Below are 9,214 nucleotides of genomic sequence, written 5' to 3'. Positions count from 1 at the left end.
CCTCTCTGTTCTGGTTCAAATCCTTTAGTTCCTATAAAGAGTTCTTTTTTTATGAAAGGAGTAGCTTGTTTCAACTAAATATTAACAACCATTCATGTAGATAAAGAGTGACATGCTAACTAACGGAAATAAATAAATAAATAAAAATAAAAATAAAGAACTCATCTTGAGGCTCCTAAAGTTCTTCTGAAGAGTTCTGGAGAAAGTGAAGTGAACCAAACTTTAACTAGATGTCCAGGCTCTTTGTTTTCTTTTTAAAGCTGAGCAAGTTTTAAATATTCGGCACATCTTTCCAGTTGCCATGGCTACATGTCCTTTCCCAGTAGGAGAAACACACACAGATTGAATCTTAATCTGCGTTTTCCAGATTCGATTTGTTTGAGTTTCTGTATCGTGATCGGGGGCAGAGCTTTCTGGATTACAGATTACAGTGCCTCCTTTCTCTGTGCTCTGTCCTGATGATTCTGATGAGTGCCATATCCCAGCATGCAATGAGAGTGGTTATGTCACAGCTGTTGATGTCACAAAGCACCACAGGTCAAAACTACTTTTTGAAGACCGATACCATGTAAAATAATCTGTGAAAAACTGGCAAGTAAATGTGAAGATGTTTTCTTTTCTTCAAAAGAAAACTGCAGAACTAGATAAGTGTTGTTTAATGAGTTAGAATATTAAAATGTCTAATGTCTCACTTAAATATCAGAATTGCATAAGTTTTAAAAGCGACAATTTCTAAATACACTTAGTGTTCGTGACACAAATGTTGATGAATGAGATTCAATCAGGATAATCCCACACTACTTTAATTACTTTGAGTTTGATCTTTCACTGACAAATCCCTTCATGCTTGTTTGAAGTGGAGCTCAGTATCATTTAAAATCAGAGCTCAAGAAACATTTTCTAAGCTAAATTTGTATAATAACTTGATATCAAATCATGACAATTTACATAATTCCTGTTTCAGCATGATCATTACCATAAAAGGTTAATCTGGACTTAAATAACACATATCCTCTATTGTTTTCATTATGCAAACTCCAGACCATTTGATAATATTTCAGGATCACAGAGAGGCAAAACTTTCTACTTGAATTTCTGATAATTACAAAATCACAAAAGATGATCAAAAAAGAAAACAAAAACAAATAAACAGACATAACCCAGCTGGATAATTATACTTCATTAATTTATTTATATATTATAATTCTTTATAATCATTGTCTTTCTAGCAGCAGCAGCAACAAGTCCTGCTGTCAAAATGTGAGTCTGTCAAACATGTTACCATGACAACACAGTTGGTTTAGCACCAAGCACTCATTCAGGTGTTGTGAACTTTTCCCCTGTACATGAGGGTGGTAAGCAAAACTATTGACATGTAATTATTAAAAACAGCACATGAAGTTTCAGAGTTTCTCTGTCATTTTTAGGTTTGTTTGAGTTCAGTGAGTCATGAGAATTTCATAAACAAGTTGATTTGAAAGCAAATCTAAAGAATGCAGAAAAAGTTTGTCACTGGGTAGCTGTAGGTTGGTCTTCCATTCACCTGGAAATGGATCAATTTTTGTCAAGGGATGGTTCAGATTTTTTTTTAAGTCAGGTTCTGTGATGTTTATCTGCTCTGGACAGATGTTGTATTGCTCTGAGTTTGTAGAAAGTCCAAGAGAACGTCAGATTACAGGAAGTCATCTTAATTTGAGCCAGTTATAACAATCATGCTGAAAATTAAAATGGTTGTAAAAGTAGGAAGCAGCAAAATGTTAGTGGTTATTAACCCTTCAGAGTTTTGCATTACCCTGTTGTAAAGTTTGTTGCTGTTCTGAACTGTATTTGTCTCAACACGCAAAAATTACCTGGGCCGTGAATCATCAGCACACTCCGTTAATCTAATTCTGACAAAAGTAGAGTGAACTTCTGGTTTTAGATTTGAGGACAAGCTGCACAATGGCATAAGACATAGTATGTTCCAGTGCTTTTCCAGGCAACGCTAAAACCCTTTAGAGATTACTGTTTTTTCCTCATTTACAAATTCCAGCTGATCTTCACGTTAAGCAATGTATGGATCAGTGAAAGTGCAAAAAGTTAAAATTTGACATTGCCGCACTGTATCGCACTAGCGTACCAGTTTAATATCAGCTGAAAAGTGGACTAGCCTTTTATCTGACTAGCTGTTAGCCTTCCATCATCTGAATACTCTATCAGTTGTTTACTGCATGACTTTTTCTACTTCAGATAAGGAAACTGTTACTGCCCAATTAATTTCAGACTGAATATGAGAATATTATTGAGATATTCTGTGTCCTGTTGGTGAGTAGATGTTGTGGGTCAGCGTTCTCAGGATGTGGTTTTCTCTCTCCAGCTGCTGGTTCCTCTCCTGCAGTTCTCTCAGTTGTTCTCGTAAAAGCTCCACCTCTTCACGCACCACCAGCATCAGGTGACTCTTTACCAGATCCTGAGGAGACGAGCAGAAACAGATGTGTAAATTTAGAGAAAGGTGAAACGATGTAAAAAATGTATTATATAATTAAAAAAGGAAGGTGGGCAGGTGAAGACAGAAAGAGGTTAAAAAAAAAAAAAGTCAGCGTTCTGTCTTCCGAATGTTACATGAAATGCAGGTGTGTCAATCTGCATCTTCCAGTAGAGGGTGCTGCTTGAACATCGCACAGTTAAGAGTAATAGTTTGTGACTACAGTGGTTAAACCGGATTCAGCAATGTAAATTAGTTAAGTGTGGCTTTTGAGGTAAAATTCAAACCGGTGGCAAACAGGTCGAATCAAAAGCAGGAAGACTTACCATTGCCTGCTCAATTTTACCGTCAATGCCCAAAAGACTGGAAGAACTGCAAAGAGATGCACAGGTGAAATAGATACAGGCGAGGTGAACAAGGGTGACAAAGTAACGGCTGTAGTTGAATAGGATCCAGCTTGTGCCATTTTCAAGGCCTAAAGTAATGATCAGAAGTTACTTAATATGGAAATAGATGTCATAGCATGTTGAGGTTTTCATGATGCATGCGAGTTGTTGTTCTTTGAGGTAAAGTGATCATACATGATGCACCGTCAGTGATTCAAACAACACAATTTGAATTACGTAAAAACTTATTGAAGATTTTTCATAAAGTCATATTGCAGACGGCTTCTTGTACCCAAGAAAGTCAGAAACAAAACTATGATATTGAATTACATAGTCTTTCCTAATACAATACATAGTCTAAGACATGCAACCCCTAGTAAATTTGCTGTTACCTGCACCATTTGATCCCCATGGTTACCTGTGGTAAAACAGCAGTAGTGACATCATGGTTAAATTGGAACCTCGCCCATTGGGCGTAGCTCTAGCAGGAACTGACCGATGAGGACAGGCTGCAGGAAGCAGAGGATTCTGGGAGACTGAGGTGGCCGGAGCTATTGAGACGATGTCTGATCTTGGTATGCTGGAGGGCCGCTGCCGAGTTTCTGCAACTGAATGCACTCTGGAGGGTGGGGTCAGGGATCTGTGGTGGGCTGTTGCTGAGGCGCGCGGCCAGGACTCCCTGATTGCCGAAGCCTGGCCTTTGGCCTTCTTATGCTCCCGCAGCACAACAGGTGCCTGTGGTTGCCTAGCAACGAGTTGCAGAGACCTGAGAGGTAGTGGAGGGGTCGAAGAAGGATAGCGCTGAGAATGATTATGAGAGGCGGCGTCAGAAAGCACAGAGGATGACTTCTTCTTCTTTACGCTCATGGACATCTTCTGTCAATCATTGGCCTCTGCCAGCAGGACTCACCAATCAGGACCCAGCTACATCATTTCCAGTTTAAAAATAGTCCAGGCAATCAAAGTCCTTGCAGTGAAATAAGCATTCAATCAGACAAGTGCTTACCCATCGAGTGGTATTTAAAGCCAGAACAAGTTTTTTTCTTATTGGCGAGTCTTCATTGTGACGCCATCATCAACTCTTGGCCTCTTTTCAGAGCCTGATTGGCTGACACTCATTCAGAACCAGCTGGTCATCTCAGGATATCCAGATGTTGACTTCAGACTGAAACTCTTTAGAGAGTATTTCTCCCAACAGGACTTTCTGTCCCACTCCCACTCAGTCTGGTCTCTGGTTGGCCATTGCCTCATTCCAGCCCCTTCCCACTCATTGTTTCAGCCAATCAGAGGGCTGCAGAGGCATTATGCTCTGCCTACACACACAGACAGACCCTCATTCATTCTGTCAGTCAGTCAGAGCCTGATATCTTGCCAGTACTTCAGACTGTTACAAATTCAAATCTTTAGGGTTTGTCTTTATCTGATTCAAGTGTTACTTGAATCAACAAAGGCATGTACACATCAGCAACCTTCAGTCCGAGCCAATGAGAGAACCGTTGTCCAGGGTTTGCACCTTGGTCTGTAATACGTCTGCACAACACAACACAATAAGGTGAAACCCATTGTGACAGCTCTTATTTTTAAAAATATCATGATGCCTTTCTCTTGTACTTCAGCAGTACAAGAGGTAAGCAGGTAAAATACTTTCCAATGTGTTCATCAGTGAAATCAGGTTGAGCATGACCCGAGGCAAAAGGGTAAATAATCAGAGATAAACTGAAGTTTTTTTTTATTTTTTTTATAGAAAACCCCACAGGATTTTTGACCGTAAGAAAGTAAAGAAAGGTTCATTGCCAGCTACATAGAAATTTGCATGTAGCTCATCCAACTTGGAAGGATATAAAGAAATTAGTTAGTGACCATATGGTCAAAATAATTATTTTCTTGGCTCTTTCACCTGTCTGACTTTGAGGGTATCTTGAGTTTGTCCTTCCTGATCAAGTCTTCATTCCTGCTGCAAACTTAAATAAAATGTGTTCTTATCTAATCCTATGTATCGGACCCTGATCAAGATTTTATTTAATTTTTTTCATTGATGGTGCCTGCTTGTGTCTAGGCTTTCCCTGTCCCCACTGAGCTGATTTGGTTTTGTATGCAAAGCTTGCAAAAGTGTAAAGCAGGCCCTCCACATAACTTGATATTAGTGGTCTCAGACTTTTACAGTGGTGTTTACATGGACAGAGTGCTGCCGTTCTGTCTGTGTTGTGTTCAAGTCATGTGATCGTCTCCGGGCTGTAAGTGTAGGCAGAGAGGTCAAAAAGTCACAGTCATTTACTTTAATGGCATTTAAAGCAAAGCGTTGCATTTATAAAGCAGGGGAATACAGGAGGAGGAGGTTGTTATTCAAAGACAAGCATATATGGTTTGCTTTCTATTTCTACTTGCCATTTTCATAAGCAATACATTATAAATGATCAATTACAAAAGCTTGATTTCTAACTGATTTTATGAGCGGTGATTAAATTACATCCAGATTATGCAGGTTTTTATAAAGCTGAAAAAATGTCTTGGTGATTTTAAAGGACAACAGATGCTTGTGCCACTCCTTTTTCTCCTGGACCTGAAACACACCACAAAGTAAGCTGCTATGGACACAATAAGCAAACAGAACGAATAAAGTAAAGGAAATAACCAAAATGTCTTGACTGAAATATTAAAAGCATTTACTCAGTTTTACTGTCAGTGTTGCACTGCAGACATATTTGCAGGTAATTCGGCTGTAATTACTGGAATCTGGGTTTAAAATCACTCAAGTCGTTCAGTAGCTATATTACTCTGTTCCAATGTGTACTTATTATTAGCGTCTTTAATTAAAATGTGATTATGTGTATTTTCATGTTTTTATTCACACAGATAAGGTAATTAAACTTACACTTATTACACTTACACTTATTAAACATTACACTGTGATCTCCAGCTGCTTCCCCTGAAACATTAATGTAACATTTAAACACATCAGGCAGTCATGGTATTACATTTGCTAATATTTCTACATGAATCAAGGTGTATACTGTACCAGTGTCAAGATTTCTGCTTGGGGGGATGGATTCGTAGATAGCTATGTCGCCTAAAGGGTAAAATTAGGATCTTTAGCATTTTGGGGGAAAAAAAAAAGTATTTTTCCGGGCAGTAAACAGCAGCCATGTTGTAAATTCATTATTCAGGGCTGACCATGGGTAAGATGACTGTACGGACTGTCTGGATCTGGGTCGGCTGTATATTTTTCACCAGAGGCTCGACTGGATTCCACACGTGAAGAAAGCTCTGGAGATTGAACAGGAACAGAACGTATTTGTTTGTTATGTTAAAATTATTCTTCAAAATTAAGGAATTCAGAACGATGTTACAACGTGGATCTATGAGGAGAGGTCTTGGCGACATTGAGATCATGAAATACGGCTGTGGGATTATTAATTTTGAAATTCTTACCTTTAATTTTTCTGAGCAAAAATATAAACAGCAAAACCAGACTTCCACAGAGTAGGAGATTTCCACAAACCATCCCCGTCATCAGTGGCGAAGAGACAAGTGAGCCGCTTCCCTCTATAACAGCACATCACTCGTTAACACTGGCACTGTATGGGCCCCATGATGAAACATCAAACTGGGCCCCACTTCCCACACCTGTCACCACATTTCTAGCCTTTAACTGGTTCATCAAAAGCTTCACATTATTAACTTTAAACACTTGCAACTGTCTTGCTGCCTTTACTCCAATGCTGATACTAGCACAATATTTACTGCTAGTAAAATATGCATGCACAAGGCAAGAATAAATTCAGATGTAAAACATGTACTAAAAGCCATATCTTACACCCTGTTTTACATTGCAAAAATTAAAAAAATTCTCCAAACATTCTTGAAATATAAAATAACAGACACTAAATACACATTTATAACTATGCAACATTTACATTACAACAAACCAATGATAAAAAAAAAACAATTTACATCTGATTGGGCTTTTCTCGTAAGCTCACATAGCATGCTCGTGAGTTTCCAAATGTCCAGCCTCCGATTTAGACAAGAAGCTTTTTTTTTATTATTATTCTTATTTTTTAATTACCATTATTTTATAATGATTTGTCTGAATTTCTATCAATAGCAAATATTTCACTTTTGTTGTGTAATGTTAAACAACAAGAGAGAGAAAAGTCCCGGAAGCACCTCTGCACTGATGCTAACTAGCATGTCATTAGCTACGCATGGCGTTGCTCACCGTTTTCACATGGTGGACGAGTTACGCTGGTAGGAGGAGTTACTGGGTCTGCTGCTGACTCCGACTCATCTGTTGTGGCGTGTGGTAAAAGTCACAGGGAAAATTACTTCAACAAACCACTTTCACGGACATGTATATGGTCCTAACTTTCCCAGCGTATACAGTGCCAAACCCAAGATAATACGATGACTATCACGTTTTTGTGTGTGCCTGAATTAGCTTAAGCACAACTGGATTCATGAAGTTGTTTGCTTGTGCCAAATGGAAACTTACGGTTTGTGCCGACTTTCATTGGCTCACTGAACTCTGTGTAGTAAACTGGCTCTCCTCTCCCCCCTCTGCACCAGTAGAGTCCTCTCTGGGAGACAAGGATTTGTTTGTTGCTCGCAGCAGCATCCTGTCCGGGCTTGATTTCAGAGGGTATTTCACCCATATACCAGAAGTAATTCCAGGTAGACGGTGATGTATCCACATAGCAGGTCAGATCCCAATATCCACTCCCACTTAACAAGTCAACATTTAGCGTTGCCTTTGGCTTGCTTGCTGTTTATGTCGGAGAAATATATAGTTAAAAAAAAGTGGTATGAAACCTTTTGATTTTAAAGTTTCAATTACATATTCTAAATGTACATTTTACATTCAAAGAAAGTAACCACTGAAGCATAGTTTCACTCTAGCCACATCCATCCTCAGTCATTACTAATAATGTCTATAACTTTTCTCCTTGTAATTAATGAAGGCATCATTAGAAAATTACTTATTAACTCAATGCTGACCTCTTTTTTCTGTTTTTTTTTACAGCCAATTTCAAATAATTCTGTATTTTCAGTATTATTGCCTACATAATCCGACCTAAATCAAGGACAGTGAGCTGGAGTTTTAGATTTATTATATAAATGGATAAATAATAACTCGGAGTAAAAAGAAAAAACATCTTACAATGCACAGTCAGTCTGATGGGATAACTCCACATTGTGGGATGCAAGTCCATCTTCTGTTTCCCTCTGCAATAGTAGTCACCTGCACTGGAAATGGATGTGTAAAAGACCCAGTCTCCAGTGATTTTCGTTAAGCTTTCCAAGCTCGTCGTTCTCCATTCGTATTCCCACTGAGCGCCGTCACCGTCCGAGATGACACACGTCAGACTGATCCTCTCTCCGATAAATATTTTGATCCAGCTGGGATTTTGTGTTATCCTTGCTGTCTTCAAATGTCTTTCTGAAGGTGAAAAACATGAATTACTGAAAAGAACTCAAGGTGGAAGTTGATGTTGTGTGTGATACGCATTGTTTGTTTTACGGACAAAACACTTAACTTATTTTGTCAATCGTAACTGTGTTGCTGTCCTCTGTGAAAACAACTGGATCTCCTCTTCCTCCTCTGCAGTAGTAGGTGCCTTCTTCTGAAATAGTAATATTCTGTTCTGCTGTTCCACTTTTTATCATGACAGATTTAGAATATTCTGATGTATGTCTTTTGAACCAGTAGTATCTCCAGTCTGCAGATGCGTCCACAGAGCAGGTCAGGGTCACACTGCCACCCGCTGGTACTCGCCTGCTGTCTGCTCTGAGTGAGGCCTGCAGCACCTTTGCTGCTCAGTTGGCAAACAAAGAAAATAAATACATAAAGATTACCTTTTTACCTGAGATAAGCTTTTAAGTGTTGCTTTCTATGTTCCAACAAATTGTTTATTTTAAAATGTCATTCTTTTCCAGACTCAGATTTCTGGTTTCCTTAACATTCTGGCCATTGGAGAACAAAACATTTACCTACTGAATAAACTAATGATGAATAAACTGAGAGTTAAATGCAAAGGTCAGCACTTACCTTGGACAGATCCATAGCCAATGAATGGACCAAACACTTAAAAAAAAGAAGAAAATGTAGGATTAAGTCCAAATGAAACCAAAAAGAATACAGGTTTCTTGATTGATATTCATATATACATTTTTGAATTTGAACATTGTTCCAGTTTGGTTTCACATTTTTCAAAATATTGCTCATACATCAAGACTTCTTGGGAAAAAAAATAGTGACCCTTTTAAAATGATACAAATTGAGGTAATTAAAAAAAAAAAAAAAAAAAAAAAAAAAAAAAACCCAAAAAAAAAAAAAAAAATTTTTTTTACCAAAAAATTAGAAAAA

General features: G+C 38.3%; 2 protein-coding genes across 3 annotated transcripts in view; both read right to left on the bottom strand.

Moving 5' to 3' along the window:
* Positions 1–1,167: 1,167 nt before the first annotated feature.
* On the bottom strand, positions 1,168–4,107 carry LOC106962010 (TSC22 domain family protein 4-like). Of its 2 annotated transcripts, none has more exons than XM_015056151.1 (3): positions 3,269–4,107; positions 2,791–2,836; positions 1,168–2,449 (listed from the first exon to the last, which is right to left on the bottom strand). In XM_015056151.1, exons 1-3 carry the CDS (start codon positions 3,721–3,723, stop codon positions 2,279–2,281), a joined length of 672 nt encoding a protein of 223 aa, XP_014911637.1. In that variant the 5' UTR covers positions 3,724–4,107; the 3' UTR covers positions 1,168–2,278. The 2 variants fall into 2 exon arrangements, with proteins under 2 accessions (XP_014911637.1, XP_014911638.1); XM_015056152.1 differs by having other exon boundaries at positions 3,347–4,106.
* Positions 4,108–4,916: 809 nt separating this feature from the next.
* LOC106962009 (uncharacterized) overlaps positions 4,917–9,214 on the bottom strand; it is a 7,588-nt gene continuing 3,290 nt past the window's right edge. Inside the window, exons 2-10 of the mRNA XM_015056150.1 lie at positions 8,897–8,932; positions 8,009–8,660; positions 7,343–7,612; positions 7,070–7,138; positions 6,280–6,393; positions 6,022–6,114; positions 5,867–5,917; positions 5,738–5,776; positions 4,917–5,410 (exon numbers count right to left, since the gene is read on the bottom strand). Coding sequence (XP_014911636.1) covers positions 5,367–5,410; positions 5,738–5,776; positions 5,867–5,917; positions 6,022–6,114; positions 6,280–6,393; positions 7,070–7,138; positions 7,343–7,612; positions 8,009–8,060 — 732 coding nt within the window. The 5' untranslated portion in view covers positions 8,061–8,660; positions 8,897–8,932 and the 3' untranslated portion in view covers positions 4,917–5,366. The remainder of the gene's footprint in view (positions 5,411–5,737; positions 5,777–5,866; positions 5,918–6,021; positions 6,115–6,279; positions 6,394–7,069; positions 7,139–7,342; positions 7,613–8,008; positions 8,661–8,896; positions 8,933–9,214) is intronic.

Source organism: Poecilia latipinna, unplaced genomic scaffold, assembly GCF_001443285.1.
Source record: "Poecilia latipinna isolate Pla-1442-1.1 unplaced genomic scaffold, P_latipinna-1.0 Scaffold1360, whole genome shotgun sequence".
NCBI classification, from domain to species: Eukaryota; Metazoa; Chordata; class Actinopteri; order Cyprinodontiformes; family Poeciliidae; genus Poecilia; species Poecilia latipinna.
Note: the sequence above shows the minus strand (reverse complement) of the source record. Positions and strands in the feature narration are given on the sequence as shown.